General features: G+C 43.6%; 1 protein-coding gene across 2 annotated transcripts; it reads right to left on the bottom strand.

Moving 5' to 3' along the window:
* Window positions 1–2,478: 2,478 nt before the first annotated feature.
* SFT2D2 (SFT2 domain containing 2) lies at window positions 2,479–21,118 on the bottom strand. Of its 2 annotated transcripts, none has more exons than XM_006124632.5 (8): window positions 20,915–21,118; window positions 18,964–19,050; window positions 17,724–17,809; window positions 14,778–14,859; window positions 14,140–14,175; window positions 13,990–14,048; window positions 11,229–11,258; window positions 2,479–8,769 (listed from the first exon to the last, which is right to left on the bottom strand). In XM_006124632.5, the coding sequence occupies exons 1-8, from the start codon at window positions 20,975–20,977 to the stop codon at window positions 8,730–8,732; spliced, it is 483 nt and encodes a 160-aa protein (XP_006124694.1). In that variant the 5' UTR covers window positions 20,978–21,118; the 3' UTR covers window positions 2,479–8,729. The 2 variants fall into 2 exon arrangements, with proteins under 2 accessions (XP_006124694.1, XP_006124695.1); XM_006124633.5 differs by lacking the exon at window positions 20,915–21,118 and adding an exon at window positions 20,381–20,540.
* Window positions 21,119–23,416: the final 2,298 nt, after the last annotated feature.

Below are 23,416 nucleotides of genomic sequence, written 5' to 3'. Positions count from 1 at the left end.
AAGTCACTCTTCTCTGAATCTCTCCTCCCAAAAGGGAGCTATCCCACAAACCCACACACACAGAAAAGAGGAGCGTATGTCCGCCTCTGAACTTGAAAGAGGCATAAGAGCCACCCACTGGAAACTGAAGCTGGAGAAATTGAAGGCTAGACATAAGGAGCAAATGTTTAACTGTGACAGTAATTAACCACTGAAACAAAAATTTCCTAGGAATATGGCTGAGTCTCCATCACTTAAAGTCTTAAAATCAAGACTAGATACATTTCCAAAAGACTGGCTGAGCAAGAGCATGACACCATAGGTTTGATGCGGGAAATAATTGGTGACGTTCTACACTGTATTATGCAAGAAGTCAGGTTAGTTGATCATATTGGACCCTTCTATATTTACTCTAGGGATTTGATAAGACTGTTAGCACTTTAGGCCAGGTGTGGGGAACCTAAGGCCTGGGGACCAGATGCAGTCCCCGGCTTGCCTGGATCCAGCACCTCAGGTTCAGGGCTCCTCCAGCATTAGGGGGCCCACACCAGTGCTCCAGCACCCACCCCCTGCACTGTCCCTTCACAGGGCTGGAGCACACAAGATCTACTAGCCTGGGCTCCCCGCACCAGGCTCTGTTGAGCTGCCTCAGCAAAGATTTTTTTCCCCTCATTTGTATGTGTCCCCCTGACACAAAAAAGGTTCCCCACCCCTGCTTTAGGCCTATGTCTTTATGTGTGTTGAGACAGAGCTTTAAGATGGTTGGGTCCTTGCTGTCTGAGGGTGCGTCTACACAAAGTTATTTCGGAATAACAGCTGTTATTCCAAAATAACTAGGTGAGCGTCTACACAGCAATTCCCTTATTTCGAAATAATTTCAAAATAATGGACGGCTTATTCCAGCTTCTGTAAACCTCATTCTACAAAGAATAAACACCTATTCCAAAATAGCTATTTTGAAATAAGGTGTGTGTAGTTGCTCCACTTCTGCTATTTTGAAATAGAATGGCCCTGATGAGGGGCTAAGTTATTCCTCCTGGAGCCCTAAATCGAGATAGCACGTCTACATTAGGAAAGCCTGCCTCAGTAATGTTGAGGCTTCCCTGCAGCGTAGACATGCTATTTCAGAATAGCTATTCTGGAATAGCTTATTCTGAAATAACTGTGCAGTGTAGACATAGCCTTATTGTCCCACAAAAAAAATCATTTTTCCAGAAGCTAAGAAGTTCCTGCTGAAGAATTCTCAATGTTGTTGGAAATGTTTGATTTTCTTTTGGAAAAAATTATTCCTAGATCTGCAGCTCCTCTGCTCCTTCACTGCCTGCCTCGATGAAAGCAGGCTCCTCAGCTCCAGTGCAGTCTGACCATCCCAAAGCTCCAGCTGCCATGGCTTTCTGCTCCTTAGTAGGCTTGAGAGCTGCAGTTCACAGGGACACTTTCCAGGTTTCTGGGAGTAACATCTTTTCTTTTGCTACCATCAGGAAACGAATGTATGGTCGGATAGTGAGTTTTCTGATCTACTGAAACCCAGGCTCGGCTTCAAGGTTTTGTGGAATACTTGCATATGTGTAGAACAGTGTTTCTCAACTTTTTTTTTTAATAAAGTACCCCTTTTTCCAACAAAAAAAGTACCCCTAGTACCTGCAGTTTTCAGATTTTTTTCTTCTACTATTGCAACACATTTGTTTAAACTTAAATAGTAGCTGGATGGGCGATGACATTTTTGGGTGTAAAAAAAGTACAAAAATAATAAAGCGCTGTAAAACTTGAAACAAACATTGTTTTCTCCAAATTTCAGTTGTGCTGACATACCCCCCCAGACTTCTCTTGAGTACCCCTAAGGGTACTCATACCACTGGTATAGAGGGTAACAAAAGAGATGAGCCAGTTTGGCCTCTATAACTACATTAATGCTTTATATATCTCATTGAAATACTATTCAGGTACAGTAGTCAGCATATATTAGTGAACATAAACAGTACACTTTATTGCACATAATCCACCCCCTGGGAAGAGGAGAGAACACACACCAGTTGTTAGCCATGTTGCTTAAGGCACTAACACTACAGTATGCAATATAAGAATCTACATGGATCAGAGCCTACCTAGCACCTTATGGGTACAACCATACACGTAAAGGTTCCTTTTAGTCTAAATTTCCTTAGGAGCGCAACTACAAGCAGCATCAACAATGAGAGCATACCAGTGTTTTAAAAAACACCTGATTTTTTTTTTCCTCCCCCCCAGATCAAGGAACCTGATCAGGATCAGAGGAAGACAGTGTCAGGCAGTGTTCCTTGCTCCAAATCCTATATTCACACTATATCTCCTCCCCTATTTTAACTATTTACGTGTCTATTTTACACACACACACACACACACAGCCAAAGAAGCCCTTTTGCACTATTCTATGTCCATGAAATACCTAATTTCACTTGCAGTTTCACTGAAAACTACATTTAAATTAAATACTAAGAGCCATTATTGAGAAGCAACAGATCATTTACTGCAGTGTCAACTTTATTGAAAAACAATTATGTTCACATGTCTTAGGATGTAGCTTCCATTACAGAAAAAAATTGCAATAAGTTAAAAAATGTTTACTGAACAAAGTCAGACAAAACAACCAGATACATACAAAAGGTCAAGAAGCCAATAATACAAAACAGTTAGTGGAGATTTTCACAAGTATCTTGTTTTACAAAAAAATCTCAATTGACAAAATGACTTTAAAAAAAAATCACCATATTTCAAAGCTCGGCACAAGATTTTTAAAACGCAATGTCCCCATTTTATGCAGCTATGCTTCCCCTCTCAGTTTGGTTATGATTTACCATGATCTTAACACCTACATATTTGCAATTAAGACAAGCATTTTTTGGCTGAACAGTTTTTAGAATCCATAAACAAGAATACTACAGAGACTAATAGTGGTGGATCCTAACCAGGAGACCGTAACATGACAAAAGTATAGGAACGGAATTGAACTGACTGCAAAAACTATTTTTTAGAAACTGAACAGGTTAAAATGACATATTGCAATCACATACAAGAAAGTGTCATCTTCTGGTACACAAAGGCTGGTCAAATATGTCTTCCTTCCCAGAGTTCTACAATGCAGTTTACAGTCAGCGTTTTGAATAGAAAAATGTGGACAATAGTGTAACCCAGCATGTAGTTTGCATCTCCTTTAAAGATAAAATAGATGCAATCTTCTCCCTAAATTTACACATATTTGACATAGTGCTTCAGTTTCTTGAATGAAACTTACCCCAAGATGCTGCACAAAGTCCTAACAGCTTTGCTGCATACTCCAGGAACATACATCTATGAAATTTGAAAGAATTTTTACAAGGTATTTTCTGTAGTTAAGACCTGGTGCAGAATACAGAACATACTTCCTTGGGTTTCAAAACTGCCTATCAACTAGTCTTGATGATTAAGTAGCTATAAAATTACTAAACAAGACTGGATATTTTCTACATGTAAATTTGGCTGTAGTTCTTACTAAAAAAGCTGTTCTTACTAAAAAAGCCTTAGGCAGTCTCATATTCAAAGTGCACTTCATTATGTGTCATTAAAGTGAGGTCTTATGCTGAAGAATGATTAAAAATTGCATATAGGCTTCCAGGTTTAATGTGTCCCAGCCCCTCCAGAATTAATGTGCTCTTTACAGATGAAAAGACGTATCTGATTTCTGTTCCTACCGAATCTGAGAAGTCAGGCATTTTGGGTTTAAGTTATTTTCCAGGCTAGAATTGCATTTAAGGCTTTTTGTTATTGATGTTAAAGTAGCATTGTATTAACATGTACTGCAGCTTCAGCAAATGAAAGACAAGCAGGTCTGAGACTTTCAAGTGTGCCCAAGAGAGCTAGTTTGGAACCTATGTCCCTTAAGCTTCTTTGAAAGTCTCAGCCTTTGTAGTTGTAAAGTTAGGAAGGAGCTACGCCAGGGGAAGAAGCTTTGAAATCCAAACACATGATTTTTTTTTTTAAACGAATGAAGCTATTTTCTATGCATTCCTGGCATACACACAGCAGAAAGATGCGGAATATGAGGAACTGCATGGACCTGGTGGTTGAAAGACACCTAACTACTCATGAATAGCTAACCACCAATTAGAACACACAAGAAAGCTGCTTTACTAACCAAAGTAGCTTCCTTTTCAGTACTAATGAGTTCACAGGGAATGTATTCTACTGTCCAATTTTGTTATTTTCACTTTTACTACAGTATTGTTTGCTACCACAATGGATGAAGTGTACTTGCAGGGCAGGTAGAATGCAATGGCTAATGTAGTATGCAGACATACCAATAGGACAGGTTAATTACAAACATGGGACTGCAATGTGTGTCACTAACAAGGCAAGTATTCAGTGGCAATCAAACAGTAGAAATCTGAACAGAGATGTTAATAAGTAAGTGGAAGTCACAAATCTTTGTTTCAATAGAATAAAGCAATTTTATTAGGCAAAGCCATTTGAGGTGAACCCACAAACCTGACCGCTTCTCATATTAGAGACACACTCCATCGGGACTTTACTAACAAGTTAGCGCCCCAACCACAAAAGCAGGATTCATTCATGGAAAACTTTTGCAGTACCAGAGGATAGCATGAACACTATTATCCCTCAAGTGGTTGTTATACTTCCACTCCCTCTGCCCTCTCCCTTTCCTTCAAAGTTCTGAGTCCCCCCCCTCTGTGACTTCTCTCCATTAAGGACATTCAACATCTCTACACAAGATACTGTTTATTAACATTTACTTCTTGTAGCTTATTGACTGAAGAGCAGCAGGGATGGAACTCTGCATCTAAAACAGTTAGCTTGTGGATCTGAAATTTAAGACACGCAGACAATCGGTTTGCTGGTAACAAGTTACTGTATAGCTCCAAACCCTAAATTCCCTACTTCTAATAAAAATCAACCATTCCACCAAAAAGTGAGCAGAAAGGTTCTAAGTCACTAATATGCAGATACAAAAGTTCTAGCCAGTGTATAAAACTGAGGTTTGGTCCCGGTTGAGTTAGAAACTGTGTGCTCTGCTGCAACATGCCAGGGCAAGCGCTAGCCCTTTACGAAGGCAGAAAAGGTCAAGGAATGAGTGACCTGAAGAACAGGAACAAGCAATCCTACACCACAGGATTTTGTGGTTTTGGTTCCTATAGTGATAGACTTGATTAACAGCACTTTTGGGGGGTGGGAGTTGAAGAAGCTCCATGCTACTTATATAGAGCTTTCTACGAGTTCCCTCAGAGAAACGAGTGCTAAAAATACATTTGGACTTCAGCAAGGCATTAAGGGATAGATTTTCTAATTGCCTCTTACAGAAGCATTTTGTAAACATTGCAAAGACTCTTAAAAAAAACCTGGATAGGATCCTTTGGCAGGATACAAACTGGGAGGTAGCTCACATCCCAGTTACACTGAGGCAAACAAATTAAGTGACTTGTCTTAGTTGGGAGGAAGAGATGGGAGCATAACATCTTAATTCCCAGCTTTCTGTTTTTACCACAATATGATGCAGCCAAGGAAGCATAATAAACCAGGGAACCATATTTTTAAAAGGCAGCTCCCTGAAAATCAGAACTCAGAAGCAGCTGAAATAAAGAAGCCAAACTGCCTAAACCAAATGTGTCTGTGGGAGATGCATAAGGCTTTTGTATGTGTCTAAGCAGAGTTTTGCTTTCAGACTAACGAAGCCCATGAGAATCATCTCCCCCAAAACAACTCAGCTGCTTAACTATGCTTGGTATCCACTTGTCTGCAAATCATGTGGAAAGTTGGATTTCATCATCGGGGGGGGGGGGAATGATATTTCTAACAGTGACAGTACAACTAGCCAAGCACCAGCTTCAAGAACAGCAATAGGCAACAATATGAATGGGGCACCTGGTCTCTTCTTTTCCCCAAGCTCTCCACTTGCAGATGATTTGAGAGGGACACCCTAACTGAATTGAGCTTAGATTATTACACTTGCCCCCCCCCCCCCGGAGGCATATTTCATGAGAGTATGTGGCTGCCACTCTCAGTGCCAAAGGAAGTCTGAATCAATCCAAAGAGGGTGCCTGCTCAGCAAGTAGTGACCATGGGCAGTCAAGAGGTGGCTGTTCCACTTGGAGCCAGAGTCTCTATGTAAGGCTATTGTGGTCGGAAAAGTCAGTACTTGCACCCCTCCTGTCACAGCCACTTTAGCACTATGCTACTAAGGTCCTGAAGCCAGAATCACTTCTCTGGTGGAAGTGTCTTGTGGATGGGACCCCAGGACAGCCTGATCCGCATATAGAAGACAGCAGTAAGATAGTTCTCTCAGAGAACACTCCAGTCCCCACCTAACAGGATTGCAAAACAGATCAGAGCATCTGCCCAGGCTGCAGAGTCTCTATTCCTGGGGAAGGAGAGAGATGGATACTATCGGCTAAAACCTAGGTGGCCAAGGGAAGTTACTGCTGTATCATGACCCCTGGTTTTAAAAGCCATGGAGGGTACAAACAGGAAAGTTTATCTTGGGTCCTTTACTGTTCTTTCCTTTCAAGGATGAAGCATGGGAAAATAATGGAGTCAGCATATTAAGTTCCCTTTTCTTCTCAAAGACAAAACTATGGAGGAACGTATTTTTGATACCTCATCCATACTTTCAAGCATAGCTGGGGCACATTTTTAAAGGTCTGTTCTTAATTATTTTTTTAAAAAAAGTAACTTTAGCCACAAGAAGCCCATGGATATCCATTTAAACTGGATGATGGACTTTGAAGAGGATTCTAAGACAATGGAAAGCCCTAAAGCTATCTAGAATGACTGAAGGACACTTTGGGTTTGAGGGTTTTTTTACATAACTCCTCAGATTCTAGTAAAATTTCCTGGATGCCATGAAACCGGTTTCCTTCACTAGGCTGATGCACTGTTTAGTTGCTGATCTGACCAAGGTTAATTTGGTTATGAGCCATGGGTAACATCCTATCTATGTTACAAATTAGAATGTTTGCCCTTGGGTTATAAGTTGCGAACAGACTCCTGATGTAGTTGTATCGGTGGGGCAGATAAGGCCTTAAGGGACAAAAAGATAAACCCTGCAAAAGGCACCAATATTTTGCAGTCATCTACAAAACCTCACTGATCATCATCTTCCCAGAACGTGGTCCCAGCCCACAACATGAAAGATAAGCTTTGGTACCAGTAAAGTAAGGATGTATCCAACAGAGATACGAGGCAGTGTCCAAGGACTGAATGATACCAAGTTTTCCAATGAACCACTGTATAGCTTGGAAACAGTGACTCACAAAAGAATTTGGCTAAGGGCACAGAGAAAGAGGATGCTAAGGTGGTTTTGGAACTACCTGATGTGTCAAAAATCCCAACCATTAGGTATAATTTGTTCGAAGTTGGCAGTTTAATACTGCATAAACTGCATTCATTTCCTTACTGATAGCAAGCAGAGGTTACTATCACTCTCCTCAGAATATAGAGGCTTGAAGATCATACAGCTATGCATTTCTTCTGGTCCACAAAGTGATATTAGAATTGCAGGGGGATTTAAATGATCTCTTATCCCTGTGCAGAGAAATGTTATGAACCAGTGAGAGCTGTAAGCTAGAAGAAGTGTCTCTTCCTTTTTAACACTAATTCTGCCACCCTGTGTGTGTGTGTGTGTGTGAGAGTGAGTGAGAGAGAGAGAGAGCGCGCACGCACGCGTGTGGGGGGGATATTTTAAAGGATGTATAGAAATGCTTTCCTATTTTAAAGTAAAGTGCACACAAAAACCATTTAGAAAGCACCTCTGAGTTTTCTGATCACAGATTGAGACTGTTCTTCCTTTGTTCTTCTACCAAGTCCTGGCTTGTGTGTTTCTCCCATCTTACAGCTGGGAACAGGATGGGCACCTAACCTGATGTGAGAAATGCAGCTCCATGCCCTGCTGTATGATACTACAAGCTGTGGCAGGCAGGCTGCAGAAATCAGGTCCCTAATGAGTAAAAGGGCCTCTCATTTGACCTTGGCTGCACTGAACTCTTAGCACTTTCAAATGATGATCAATTGCTTTTGTGTGACTGTGAGACACACAGATTTTACAGACACGGTGTCAGTAGTTTAAACCCAAACATTAGTAGTTCGGTAAAGAAATGAAACTCAAGAATATTCAGTAAAACAGTTTTCCCCCATTTAGACTTAACCCTTCTCTGGTAGTGTTACAAATACAATCATTGCAGTGCTGAGCTCCTGAAAGAGAGCCAGAAAGCAACAACAGACCAGGAGTTTCACTATCCAGTACAAAAATTAAACAAAAATCTCAACAGATTTTAAAGTTATTTCAGAGTTAGGAGGTCACAAATTGCAGGTCTGATCTCTTAGTATACAACAAATCCTCCGCTGGTATAAATTGATTAGAATTCCTTTGAAGACAACAAAGTTGTGTTGCTTTACACCAGCGGGGTACTCATTTTTAATCTAACAATGTCTCGTTAAAGGTTATCTGTTTCAGTTTGTGAGATTTGCCTAATTTATCTAAAACAACAAAACTGAATTCTAGAGGTCAGCTCAGCTGAGCTGGACTAAATGTTACAGAAAGCATCACTTCATCATTCTGACTGATGTAATTGTTTACAGGTGCCTGCATGTGCTGATTTTAATATAAGCAGCCTCCCACTACAAGCTGCAAGGCATGTGTTAAGACAAGTAGGAAGATACACACAAAATGGTTCGCATATTTCTAATGTACTTCCTGGAACGTTGCAAGACAGCCCATATACCTGTTACGACACACAAACAGTAAAACATTTCTTCACAGCATCCCTGTGGGGGAAGAGAGAGAAATACCAACATGACTGGACTGCTTCCACAAATGTTTCATTGCAGTAACTAAGACAGCCTGCCTGAAGATTTAAACATTTTACTCCTGCACAATGTAACATTCTGTGAATAAGGCTGTAGGAGTCCTCCCTGCAACATTCACATGTATGCAACCTGTATAATAGGTACACAGTGGAGACAGCTGGAAGTTTCATTTAAGTGAGAGATACACCTAAGTACCTGTCTGAAGTATTTGAGGGGAGGAGAGGGAGGAAGAGGGGATTTTGAATTGGACACAGATGTATGTAAGCATACAAAGTATTAAAAGGAAACCTGAAATGCATTAAGAAAATCTAAATTAAGGTTCCCACAGGATAACTAGTTCAGTCCCATTGTTCATTTTAGTATTTTCGACTATTGCTTATGTTTTCAAAAGGTAATTCTTAGGATTCCATTCCAGATTATATCTATTTGGAAACACTCAGGAAAGTTAAGGCACATCAACCACAGTAGTGAATTAAATGCCCAGGAATTAAGACACCTGTGTGGATGCTTTCATTCAGGGGTGAAGTAGACTTTGTGCACTGAGATTAAGGCCAGGTCTACAGTACAGATCTACATTAGTATGACTATGTCCCTCAGGGGTATGAAAAATCCACCAACCTAACCCCTTCTGCCTCCCGTGTAAAAAGCGCTATTTTGGTGGGAGTGTTTCTCCCACTGACGTAGCTACCACTTCTTAGGGAAATAGATTAACTACACTGATAGAGCTCTCTCCCGTCAGCTTTGAGTGTCTTCATTGAAGTGCTGAACTTGCATGGATGCAGCATTTTAAGTCTAGACATATTCTAAGTACAAGATGGAACAGACTGGTAACCACTGTCGTACTGTCAGTGGTCCGTACTGTCAATGGTTCAGTGTCTGGTCAGTGTTCTCGGGGTTGTCCCAGTGTGCTCCTGACAGGACCTCTACTCCTTCAGTGATGATAAACTCTCAGCTGCATGTGTAACTATCAGTGCTCCCTTTATCTAGAATGTTAGACCCTGTGCACTTGGGTCAACACAGGAGATCTCAGAGCACCCGGAAATGACAGATGCAGGCAAGGTTTGAAATCAATCGAGCAGGTTTATTGTCAAATGCGAAGCTCTAACAGTTGGTATCAGAGATCCTACAATGCTACCCCACTGTACATTACGGCCCATGTTGACAAAGTACCAACACTTAGCAGGTCTATTGCAATAACATATTAACAGCGATTAGTCAGAGTTAAGCCACTGTGCGTTCTGTAAGTCTAGGCACCGACACTTGCCATTCAGGTGCCTAGTGCACCGCTAGCACCCCCCCCCCCCCCCCCCCCCCCCCCCCCCCCCCCCCCAGTCAGCCACTGTGCATCATTTGCAGTGTCCTTTTATAGATATGTACAAACAACTTACATCACTTCTTTACATACCAGGTTACTACCCTGTTGCCTAGTTACCACCCCATACCTTACGGAAGGGGGGCTTACTTACTATCCTTCATGCTGTCAATCTCAATCCCGTCCTGAACCTAGGTCAGTATGTGCATTAGTTTTTGGGGAGTCTTTGCACCAAGACATTTCTTATTAAGAGGTTCCTCTACTCCTTTGGCTTAGAGTCCTCCCTGTGTCCTTCCATGCTCCACCTACCTTACACAATTACACCATTATCCATAGGGCCTCTTATTTGGCTCCTGTGTTACTGAATCAAAGTCTTGCTCACTAGATTGCAGGCCTGTTGCTGTTTTTATGTTACAGGCCTCGATTTAGGCCTGCTGACTCCATGTTACTAACCCTCAACTTACTACAACCATAAGGAGCTAAGACATGTTGCAAGAGATCATTCAGGATGAAGTGAGCAATTCTCAACTCTGCTCTCAGAGGACATCTCCCTTAAGAGATGTGCCAACATTTCATCTGGCAGGGTGGACGATTTCTACAGGTGTGAAGACCATTCAGTTTGTCACTGGGGATCTGGGTGGGTTTGGCACCTGACAGGACAAGCTTGACAGGTGGTTTTTAAGAAGATGGAGAGTTTAACACATGAGATTTGACAGCATATTCAAACAGTCCTGTGCACCTATAGGTTGCATTCTGAGGCACGCAGCGTACCTTTCGGTGCATGCAACATTTGAAAAACAAATATTAGGTGAGTTTCAGCAGAAAAAGCCAGCAAACACTGGGACCTCCAATTCTTCCCTCCCCTCCCTGAAGACTTTTCAGAAGGAGGCATTCTTAGTCCCCCGTGGCCATGTTTCACCCCAGGGATGGCTATATTTCAGTTACAGGTGAAAAAAATTAGGTATTTAATTTATAATCCACTCTATGGTCATTCAGAAAAAACTATCATAACCCTTTTAAAGTTATATACTTTATGGGGGAGTTAACTGTACGATAACCTTTACTAGATATTCACTAATACAATAAGGAAAGAAATCAAGCTTACCTTGCAAATGGGATGAAAGAAATGCTGTACCTAAGAGAGGAAGAGAATATTAAAAAAAATTGAGCTACCATTCATTTTAGATTACATAAGTGTCACACACAAAAGCAACAACTCCTTCCCACATCACATGGGAACAAAGATAGATGCATCTCAGTGCACATGAAAGCAGCAACTCCAGTGCAGGCAGTGGACAGGCATGCAAGCTGCTCCTCAACCGTGCTCCTGAAGACATCTTTGTTAAATCCATGAAGCAGCACAGCAAGGCTACAGCTCTATATAAAAATGTTAATCATCAAAAATTTTCCCCTCTGAAACCCTATATGCATCAAGCCCCAGGACAAGTAGGATTAGTCATCTCGCTAGTGAGAACACCACCCAGTGAACCTTTTATTCCTACAGCATCTATATCAATGAACCTGGGAAGTTGTATGGAAGTCAGAATAATTAAAAAGAAACAGCTATAAGCTCTTTTGACCTTAAGCAGGGAAAGTAAAGAAAACGGCCAAGAACAATAACATCCAGAAAGGAAGTGCTAGTGTAAAATGGAGGGCTAAATGGGCAAATGCAAACTGACCCAACCAAGGGAACCCTGCTCCTGGTTCTAAAATGTTTAAGACTCTGAGAGGGACTCGGTGCTGTTCTCAGCCCATTCCAAAATGGAACTCTAGAGCAGAGAGCAGACAGGCCATCTGATCTCCAACGCCTTGTGGGACAACCAATAGGGATGTTAAAGAGGTTTATTATTATTATTAATTTGGTAAACATATAACCACTGAAACTTTCAGTGGTTACGTGTTTACTGAAATAATAAGAGTTACTCTTCAGTGGTCACTCTTAGCAGGGAAGGCAGCTCTGCGGGAGCCGGTGCTCCTGGCAAACCAGATTAAAAGACGGCTCTCCGCAAGTACTGGCTCCTGCCTGCTCTGCTGCCTCTGATACAGACACAGCAGGGGAGATGAGCTGATGTGTAACCATAAGGGTTAATCAAGGAGCCCAATCCAGGGGTAGGCAATAATTTTTGGCCGGGGACCACGGGCTGTCCCAGTAGGGGCAGGGCCTAAAATGGAAGGGGCGGGGCCAGGATGCTCCCAGGCTTCCCCACCCACAGACCATGATTGGTCTGGGGGATGGAGGAGCCCCTTTGCCCCCCCTTCTGTCAGGGGGCAACTGTTAGTTACCCCTGCTGTTTTTTGTAAGTGGCTCGGCTGGAGCCGGGCTGGTTCTAACCAGTGATGAGCTGGCTCAAGGCCTCCTTAGCTGCATAAACAAGTTGTGAGATAATTAAGCCAAAGGACATGTTTGGGAATGGGATAGCCACGGTGCTTCTTGCTAGAATCTGCCTGTGAATGGTTTGTGCTTCTCAGAATGTTATAAAACAGCCAAAAGGCACTGCTTGAATGGTCAGTCCCACCTGTGGATCTAGGCTGCGTGGATGCCCAGGAATTCCCCACACCGGAGCAGCACCTGCTACCAGCCCTCAAGAGCACAGACAGGGGGACCTGGGACTGGCGGTAGCTGAAGGGGCCTAAGCATTGAATCCTTGCTCACCTGAATGCTCATTTGCTTGCTTAATTGCCTGCTTCTCTGCACTGAGAAGCACGTATTTAGTAACGCATGAAGGCTGTAAGGGAGAATATGCTTTGGCAATAAAACCTCTTATGTTTATGCACCCGATGTGGCTTCACTGAGTATATCCAAGCCTCCTGATAGAGCAACACCTTCCCACTAGACACCCATGCTCCTGGCAGGGCGGGAAGAGGCTCTGCATGCTCCCCCACCCCCAGACCAATTAGGGGGGTCTGGGGACATGCATGAAGTTTCCTCCACCCTGCCAGGAGCATGTAGCACTTTGAAGTGCTGTGTGCTCCTCGATGGGCAGGGGCAGGACAGAGGAAGCTTCATGTGCTTCTCTGCCCCCAAGCTCCGATTGGCCTGGGGGCGGGGGGAACATGCAAAGCCTCCTCCCGCCCTGCCAGGAGCATGCAGCACTTTCAAGTGCTGCATGCTCCAGGCAGGGTGGGGGTAGGGCGGAGGAAACTTCATGCACTCCTCCCAGCCCCAGGCCAATCAGAGCTTAGGGGCGGGGAGCGCATGAAGCTTCCTCCGTCCTGCCCCCACCCTGCCTGCCTTGGCCTGGGGGCATGGCAGGGCCTACACGGGCCGGATCAACCCACTTGGCGGGCCGAATGCAGCCCGCGGAGGCCATTTTGCCCACCCCAGCCCAGACTCATCAGTTAACCATTGAAATGAATACACCAGTACATCCCCAACAACCACTCGTGAAGATTAGATTATTAGGATTCATAGGTGGTTCATGTTTGTTTGGCTACAGGAAAGGGAGAACTACCCTATCATAATTCATACTTTATAGTCTCCTGACAATCTATTAACTGAAGCTTGTTTTAATCCAGGTTACTTGGGGTGGGGATGGGGAGGAGCAGAGGCAGCCAGGGTTCACAGGTTCAACTGCACCCACAAAAGCCAATGGCGCTAAACCTGAGCAATGCTGCATCCCCTTGTGTCAAGCTAAAAATGCCTGCAGCCAGAGCCAAACCCAAGTACACATTGTCATACTCCCCCACTCCTTCCCAGGACTTCCCCTTCGCACCAGGCCTGCAATACAGCTGTAGTGCCAGAACAAAGAGTGCTGCTGCAGATGCAATTCAAAATCCAAGTCCGAAAGGAGTTAAGTACAGCATGCTTGAATTGAATTCCGAGGCTAAAGCCACCTCTATTGGGGGGTGGGAGGGAAGTTACCTACCATGCCAAGGCAAAAAACTGCAAAATGCAGAAGATGAGAGCAAGTCCTTTGTTGTGCCACTGGAAGAAACACAGAACAATAATGCAATCAAATATTAAGCATATATATTTGCTAGCCTATGTAGGCTATCTGCAAGACCCACATACTCACCCAGAAGGCAGAGCACAATGTTAGTACAAGACACAGCTGGAAGAAAACAGGAAATTTCAGTTAAAATAGGAACTATTCGATTATACATCAAGCTGTAAGCCATCCAAGAATGACTAAGATCTCCAAGTACCTTCTTATGAAACTCCATCTACAGGTATTTTACCAATGAGTGAAACTAGCAGCTAGAATAGGTAAGAACAAGAGATTAAGAGGGCTGACACTATCATGTAACATTTATGTCTGCCTACACTTGTTTCATCCCAAACCCCTCTTTTAATAACCCTCAATCTTGTATTTGCATTGTGTTTCACGTTGCCCATGTGTGCGTTTGTGGGGGTCAGATTTCTCCAAAACCACTTCTGCATCACCTACCAAACCCCTTGATGACAATTCTACTTCATGCTCCAGAAACACTGTCCTTGTACTATATTAGCCTTATTTAGGCCATGCTCTTCAGAACATGAGATCTTTCAGTGTTTTATATAACAATGTACACCTCCAGTGCTAAGAACAGCCATAAAACCAGAAAGTTTAAGAATAGTGTAGTGAAACGTAACTGAATCAAAGCACTACTGTTTACTTTGTACTGATTTAGTACCCATTCAGTGCAAGTTAAAACAAAATTCTTTGATACTTACTAACATAACAATAGTAGCTATCAAACGAGTGGGTTCAAACATTCTTTTCAATTGTCTCATAGGCCCCATAAGGAAAACAGTACTGTAACAAGCAAAACAGACACGTAAAACATCTACACACAGCAACAAAATTAGATTGTCAGGTTCCCTAACTAAACATGCTGGCACTGAAGGTCACTACTATATTAGGCACTGGTATCTATGTTATCATAGCAATTTTGCTATACGGATAGCACCAGGTAGCCAGGCAGTATTATAAAACAAAAATCAGGATACAACTGAGAATGGAGAAAATACATCCTGAGAAGTGGGCACCAAACAAAGATAGTCTTGGGAAGAAGCAATTGCTGACATTTGTAATTTGGATTTGAACAGAGATGGAGTCGAAGCATTGCAATAGGGATGCAAAGGGGTCCCATTCCAGTCCTTCATTCTGATCTGCTGAATGAGATCCCTGACATATCTAGACTGCATTTACACAAACGAGTCAATAAGTTTACTACTTACAAACGCATGACAATCTAAATGTGCCATCAGACTCAGCTGTCTTTAAAGACAGCGTGGTTCAGATTAAATTATTGATCAAATTTTCATTTAAATTTGTATTAAAATCTTAGCTTGTTTTGTCAAGCTAGTTTATTAATTTTCTCTCTGATTCTAAGAGGACTCCTCTTCCCACCTGTTGACTGAAGCAATGGCCACCTGTCATCAGCAAGAGCAGCCCAAGATGCAATATAATAGAAGAGATGAGGTGGCAGGAGAGAAGAAAAATGCCAAGCCAGCCACAGATGAGGAGAGAGGATTGGCCAAGTAGAGTATTCCTTTAAAGATCAGTCAGATGGCACATACCTAAGAAAGCCACAGTCATAGGCATGACTAATTCTACTGTATGCCAGAGATGATGGAGGAGTCTCATCTCCCCCCCCACGACACATGATAATGAGTTACAGTCAAGTTACACATTGCATGAAAACATATTCCCTTATATTGGCTTTGAATTTCCCAACGTTGAATTTTAATTGAGTGTCCTGTAATTCTTATGTTATGAGACAAGGAGAATAAGCTTTCCATTGCTAACTTGTCTAGAACATTTGTTACTTAATATTTGTATCACATTCCCTCTAGTAATCTAATTGAGTCAACAGTGTGACTGTTGCAAAACACACACAAACCACCACACACACAGCAAACATGATTCTGGGATGCATTAACAGGAGTGCTTGTGAGCAAGACATGAGAAGTCATTCTTTTGCTTTACCCTGCAATGATTAGGCCTCAGCTGGAGTATTGTGTCCAGTTCTGGGCACCGCATTTCAAGCAAGATGTGGAGAAATTGGAGAAGGTCCAGAGAAGAAAAAAATAATTAAAGGTCTAGAAAACATGACCTATAAGGGAAGACTGAAAGAATTGGGCTTTAGTTTAGAAAAGAGAAGACTCAGAGGGGACAATAGCGTTTTTCAAGTATCTAAAAGGGTGTTACAAGGAGGGAGGAGAAAAATTGTTCTCCTTGGCCTCTAATAGGACAAAGAGCAATGGGCTTAAACCGCAGCAAGGAAGGCTTAGATTGGACTAAGGATGTGAAAGGTTAACCAGTAAGCTTAACCCTTAATGGTGAGGCTTACCTATTCCGGTTAACCAGTGAGAGGGGAGCAGCTTCCCACTAGTGTCGGCTATCTGGAGCAGCCCCTGCCCATGGCAAGCCCAGTCATGTTACAAACAGGGGCTGCTTCGGTCATGTGTCGCCCCTGCTTGGCCACCCTCCTTTAATTGGTTCGCCAGTTAAACAATTAATTTAGCCAATTACACAGGATTTTACATCCCTAGATTGGACAACTTCCTAACTGCCCAGTTGGTTAAACACTGGAATAAATGGCCTAAGGAGTTTGTGAATCTCCATCTCTGGAGATATTTAAGAGCAGATTGGGTAGAGATCTATCAGGGATGACCTAGACAGTGCTTGGTCTTGCCACAAGGGCAGGAGAACGGACTTGATGATCACTTGAGGTCCCTTCCAGTTCTATGATCTTCTTTGGAAGGTAAACAATTCCAATCTTTTCAATCCTTTCCACATGAAAGTTTTTCCTGCTTTTGATCACTCACATCTCTTTCATGTAAGAAAAGCTATCTTTATATAATAAGGATTGAAAAGTAAAGGATAAAAAAAATTAACCACCCACACATCCTTGACCATATCAGCTTGTGTCCCAGCTTAACAAATGAAGCTTTATAGCTCGAGTTCTGTAGTATGCGGTTTGTGATCGGGTGACCATTGTAGCACACAGTATTCCAGATGAGGCTGAACCTTTGAGTTAAGTAATGGCATTATGGTAGTTTCTATATTACTTGCCACCCTATTCCTTACATCTTTCAACATCTTGTTTGTTTTTTTAATGTCAGCTGCACATTGAGAAGAGATCTTCATTGAGCTATTTACAATGATGCACAGGTCTCTTGGGAGGGCACAGACAACCTACACAGCAAAAGTCTTTTCAACATGTGTCATATCAGACCATTGGTCTATCTAGTCAGATGATTGACTGTCTCCAGCATGGACTAATAGATGAGGGTTCAGAGGAAAGTGTAGAAAACAACAATGCACTAAACCATATGTAAGTTATGTAGATGTCTTTTTGACCCCAACAGGAAGAATGAGATTTTACTCCTCTTTTTTCAGTCAGTATATCCCGACAATATAGGATTCAAACAGGAAAGACAATGCTAGCTGAAACGGTTTCTTTTTCCAAAAACTGGAGTGTTTAAAAATCAGTCATATTTGTCCTTCTTATTATTTCTGACTCATAGCAATTTGTAGAGAGATAGAAGTGAACATTCATCCCAACAGCCCATCATTTCTATCACTGACAAGTACATGTACATTCACACACCATCCTTCTGTTCTCATTTTCTGCCTTTATACCAGATAACTAATTTATAGAAATCTGTTACCTTCCAAGGGATGCAATATTCCCCAGAGTATAAAATACTGCAAAGAGAATTAGTCCTTTCCTTGGCACCCATAGCAAGCAAGTACCCTGAAAAAGAATAAAATGTTATGATGTGTTGCAACCAAAATAGCCCCAATTAGTCTCTTTAGCAGCACTGCAGAAGCACTAGCAAACTTAAACTTAAAAGTAATTACAAGAGTTGGTTTGTGTTTGTTTGCATTCTTTACAGAGCAGAGCATTTCACTTGCTGATAGAACCCAGTCTCCTTTTTTTATACAAGGGTTCCAGAGGGTTCCTTCCCCCCATGCAAAAACATAAAAAATGTGTTTAAAAATTTAACCTTATAACCACTAAAAATCCTAGCAGTGACACACACCATGGGTTGCATAGAACTCTTAAATAAGCTTTACACTGCACAGCCTGCAGTGAAGCCACCTCCCTGGAAACAGGGCAGGCAGCATGTGCCAGCCCTGAGAGGACGCTCTGGTGCAGTAGGAATGGGACTGCCTGCTCTGATGATGGCTGGGTCAGGCAGGGAGCTGCTTCAGCCCCTACCGGTTAAACAGAGCTGGTAATCCTCACCCATTAAAAGGGTGAGGCTTACGGGTTAAGCTTTTAGATCCCTCGCAGGAACATAGGCTATATGAATACAATACAAAATGTAGTTCCATCTTGAAGATCAGTTTTGCCATGTCAGGCACTGTTTATAACAAAAGTGCTCCTATTGACTCTGTTATAACAGTTTGATCTGACCTTTGTAGACTGACAATCATACTACCACACAATCCCTCAATTTGCCTAGGTAGATGAATCCTTAGTATGGCCTGGCTCAGTCCTCCTGCCTGGCCTGAATACCATTCCCTACCTGCAATCCAGCACTAGTTTACCACTCCCATACCACATAGCCTCTCACATCATTCCTCTTGGTACTTAAGAATCACATTCCACAGAAGTTGCATGTTGAAACACACATCGTCCATTTCTACACAAATTAGAGAGCAAGGAGATGATCCGGCCATTTCATTTCTAGTTTGTTTAGATTTTATTTTATAGCTGCATTTCAACATGTTCCCTTGCCAACACAGATGCCTGCCCAAAGTCTCAAGCAGCTTGCAGAACTAGGGCCAGTTTGTACATCTTTTTGTTATCCACTTTGGGATAAGATGTGCTATAAAAGTTACTGAGCACACCAAACAGAGCCTCCTTCTAGAGCAGAAGCTGACACACAGACAAGGACTTACCAGGATAGAGCACAGAACTCCTATAGTAAAACAAGCAATGAAGCCTTTCACTCTTGTGCCCCAGCTTAATGAAGATGCATCAACAATCTGGAAGCCAAACACAAATAACGGAGACATATATCCTTTAATACATTACCTTGTGCCCCAACTTCACCAAACAAACCTTATAGCTCTATTTCCATTAGAGATGTGAGTGGATAACTTTTAACCACCCCCCACCCTGACACCTCCCATTTAATCAGTTAACCGGTTCAATTTAATGTCGAACCACTTAATTGGAATTTTACATCCCTAATTTTCATCAACAATTTAAGAACTACCTGAAAGATATTCCATTAGAACATCAAATAAATAAAAAATGAATCAATGTTCAGTAGCAATACTGCTATCAGAGAGCTCAGTTTTGAAACCATATTGCAAACAGAATTCCCAAAGTAAATGAGGTCTTCAATAAATGATGAGTTTGCCATAATGCTATATAGTCTGTCAGTCACCTATATTTATACCTAACCTTTCCTGTTCTTCTATTAGCAGAGACATACCTACCTCAGCAAATATATATTCTTCATCTCCCAATTAAAGCCTGGTCCCACACCTAAAACTAAGGTCACCTTAATTACCTCCCTAAGGTGTGCAAAAAAATCCACATCTGAAAAAAGTAGATAAACCAGCCTTAGCCCTGGTACACACATTGGTCCACAGAAGATTCTTCCATAAGATTAGCTATGCTATTGCCTCTAGTTGTGGTGGATTTACCACAGAGTAGGAAAAAAAAACCATTCTGTCACTGTAAGAAGTATCTACACTACCTCACAGCTGCAGTGAAGTTGCAACACCATAGCTATCACCACATTCTTAATTACCTATTAATTTCCCCCTCTCCCACCCTTTATTTTGATATTCACTGGAAGTGAACTCAGGGAGATTCCATTAAAGTTCTGATAGAAAAAGCAGCTTATAAGCAGCACCACAATTTGCTTTCTGTTGTTTTCTATGTTCCAATTACCAAAATGGAACAGAACGCTTCTGTTTCACCTATCTAGTCAGAGTGAAAATCCATGCAACATATTTTCCACCCATAAACACCCAGCTGGGTCCACTGAACAGCAAGAATTTATGAATACCCCTTTACATTCAGATGGAAATCATTTAAATCCAATTAGTTTCCAGGAAGTTTAGCCACCTTTCCACCTACAAACCAGTCTTTAAATAATTAAGACCCTTTATGTTTAAAGTTGTGTGGCATCAACCTTGGCTGAAGACTAAAGCTATGCAAGAAGTAGCTTTAAAAAAAAAGCCAACAAAAATGTGTACACAATGTTTTTGTAAAAGAAACTAATTTTTAAAAGAAACAAACCACCACTCCTCCCAGTGTTTGAAACCCAAACAAGCCAGCGCTCCGAAGCTGAAAACAAACCCATAGGATGAAACTGATTGACATTGCCTAAGAGGAAAGCAATGCGGTGAGTCAGACAGCGAGAGGCGGGTGGCTACATTTCTTTCCCTTCCGACACTCTGCTGGGAGTACGGATACAGTTTATTTACACTGACAACAGGAACTACCTCGGCGGGGCCCAGGAGGCTGGAGCCCGAGCTCAAGGCGACAGCGCAGTTGCGGATTCGCACGTCCCCCCCCAAAGTGAGTCAGAGCAGCTGGAGGAGGCGGGGGCGCGTCTCGAACCACTAGGCAGCAGCTGAAGCGCGCGTGCGATGCCCCCCCCCCCCCAAAGGCTTGGCGCTGCCCACGGCCCAGACCCCGCTCCCCAGGGGACTGGCCGGGCACCGCTCCCCGCTGCAAAGGATTCACTGCAACCCCCCCACTCCTGGGCTGGCCGCGCGGGAGGGGGGGAGCAGAGGGAGTCCCCCCCCCCAGTCCCTGAAATGAGCCTCCCTCCCCTGCTGGGGGCCCCCAACCAGCCCCGCCCCGGGGCACGGAGGGAGGGGGCGTTACCTCGCTCAGGCCGCCCTGGTCCTCCGCGTCCTGCCCGTTCAGCACCCGCTTGAGCTTGTCCATCCTGCCCGGCTCGCGGCCCCCCCACCCTGCAGCTGCTGCTGGCGCCGCCGCTCGCTTCCGTACCCCGTCTACCTTGCTGCTCGCTCGCTCGCCAGCACCTTCCACTCCCCGCCCCCGGGACTACAAGCCCCAGCGCGCACCCTGGCCAGGAACTCGCCCCCTTCCAGCCAACCCCGCGGCTGAGCCGGTGCAGTGCCTGCTGGGAGATGTAGTCCCGCCCCGCTGCGCGATGCGTGCTGGGAGCTGCCGTCTGGACTGTATTCGCCTGCCTGCAGAAAGGTGTGCGGCACCCCCAGAGCGGGGCCCTTGGCGCCCATGCCGAGGCACCTAGTGGTCGAGCTGCTCCTTTTCTGCGCCCTCGCATCGCCCAGTGCAGAACTGCCCCCAACGCGGCGTTGCCAATTTAGGATTTTATGGCAAATTTCCCAATATCGGCTGCTTTCCCTAACGCCTCGGCTCCGGAGCTGCGAGAATCTGAAATAAGTTTTGTTTTAAAAGTTTCTAGACATCGGTGTGACGGGAAAATGCTGAGAAATGGGTCGCAAGGCTAATCCAAAGGCTCAAAAACAGTGCAAATGAAAAGCAGCAAACATTTAGTATTTTTGATCTCGTAATAAACCTCACTGTTTGGCTTCAGACATCACAAATGGTAACCCACATAAGCCCTACGTGGGCACTCAGTCGTGAATTTAAAAGCAGCCATCCTTCTACAAAGAAATATCACAGGCCAATTACAGAGAGAGTGGGGAATTAACCTTCATATGCAAATTTACCACTGTTTTCCTGGCCTTGATCAAAGACATTAACTAGATGTGGTTATAAATCCAACCTTCCCTGCATTTAACTCCTCATTTACATCAAAAGCTAAGTATGAGACACTTCCAGCCCACTCAATTAGCCTCATTAGCACAGGTACTACAACTGACAGGTACCATTGCCCCCTATTTTTCTTCCCTTCTTTTTCCTGTTATAAATTCTGGGTTCCTGTTATTTCCACTCCAGCTTCCAGCTCATCTGAAGTAGGTTTTGCCCACAAAAGCTCATGATCCTATATATATTTTTGTTAGCTTCTAATGTGCCACAGGACTACTTGCAGTATTTAAAGTTACAGACTAACATGGCCAGGGCTCGACAAATAGTGTAATCTACTCACCCGTGGTGAGTAGATTACGCCCCAGAAGAGCCGGCATGAAGCGATCTGCACACGCGCAGAGCGCAGAACCACACGGCTGGCGAGCAGGGCTCACTGACACTCGGCAAGCCCTGAACATGGCTACCCTTCTGAGACTTTCTTACTGTTTTGGAAAGCCTGAATCATAATTTCTGAATGTGTACATCGGGCAACACTGCACACTGTGCTCGAATGTCTTAGCTCATTCTGCTGCACAAGAGTCCTCTAACATTACTTCAGACATATTTAAGATAATGTACTGCAAAATAATAGATGGGCAACTTTCACTCTATTTTATTATTTCTTAAAATAGAGCATATTCACCTTTTTAGTTTTCTCCCTGACACACTATAGTTTGCAAGCCATAGTTATGCACAGTGTCTTATTTCTAACCAACTCTTAAAAACCTCCAAAAGCCAGTGCTCTGTTAATTATTTCTTGACTACTTTCACTGGATACATATTTGCTTTCCTCTTTTGTTTAGCTAATCTTCTTACTGTATGTTAGAAATGTGCATCTGTCTGTCCACCTGTGAGTCCATTTTTTCAATGTCTCCTACATAGTAAGGGCTCGTACCACCAAATTCGGTATGCAGCTTCCTCTTATAACTTAAAGCAAGGTAAGGGTTTGGCTGTGCCAGGACAGTGGGATGTGCCTAGAATCCCATTGTTTCCCATAACACAGAAAGGGAGGAGCCTGATAGGAGTGGTTATACTCCACAATGACCACAGGGGGGCAGCAAGCACAGCAGACTGTTATATTGCAGAGTGATCCCAGGGGGGCAACCACCTCAGTAAGAGAGTGGGCAGTTGGGAACTGGGCTTTGCATGTTGCAGGCCACCAGTCTGGGTAAGTGGCCTCTCTCTCCCAAAGCCTCAGGCCAAACTCCTCTTGCAGGGCAAGTCCCCTGACAGCCAGCAGTCCCCCTCCTCCCAGGAAGCAGCTAACAGCCAGGGCCCAAGCATTGCAGAATTCTGCCACCATGGCCCCACTGGGGAGCATTGCCAGAAGGGGCCAGCCAGTGCAGCCCCTGCCACGGCAGCCCCGCCCCAAGAGGAGGCAGCTTTAGGGCAGCACAGCGCCACCCCCTTGAGAAGAAGCCACCAGACAGAGCCAGCCACTGCAGCACCCACTGCCATGGCCTTCCCTGGGAGGAGCCACTAGTAGGGCAGTGCAGCCTCAGCCCTGACCCACTCAGACCTCCTCCACCCCCTGTCCTGAATCCCCTAACCCTCCACTCCCTTCCTTCAGGACCCCACCCCACCTTC

Source organism: Pelodiscus sinensis, chromosome 1 (genome assembly GCF_052426305.1).
Source record: "Pelodiscus sinensis isolate ZL-2025 chromosome 1, ASM5242630v1, whole genome shotgun sequence".
NCBI classification, from domain to species: domain Eukaryota; kingdom Metazoa; phylum Chordata; order Testudines; family Trionychidae; genus Pelodiscus; species Pelodiscus sinensis.
The sequence above is the reverse complement of the archived record's forward strand: the minus strand, read 5'-3'. Positions and strand labels throughout refer to the sequence as shown.

Bases quoted from the DNA above. Each gene is read 5' to 3' on its own strand.
- SFT2D2 (XM_006124632.5), bottom strand. From the start codon at position 20,977: ATGGACAAGCTCAAGCGGGTGCTGAACGGGCAGGACGCGGAGGACCAG. The intron at 19,051-20,914 runs GTAACGCCCCCT...TTTGGCTTCCAG, and splicing joins ACCAGGGCGGCCTGAGCGAG to ATTGTTGATGCATCTTCATT. The intron at 14,860-17,723 runs GTAACAGATTTC...TGCTTGTTACAG, and splicing joins AATATTGCATCCCTTGGAAG to TACTGTTTTCCTTATGGGGC.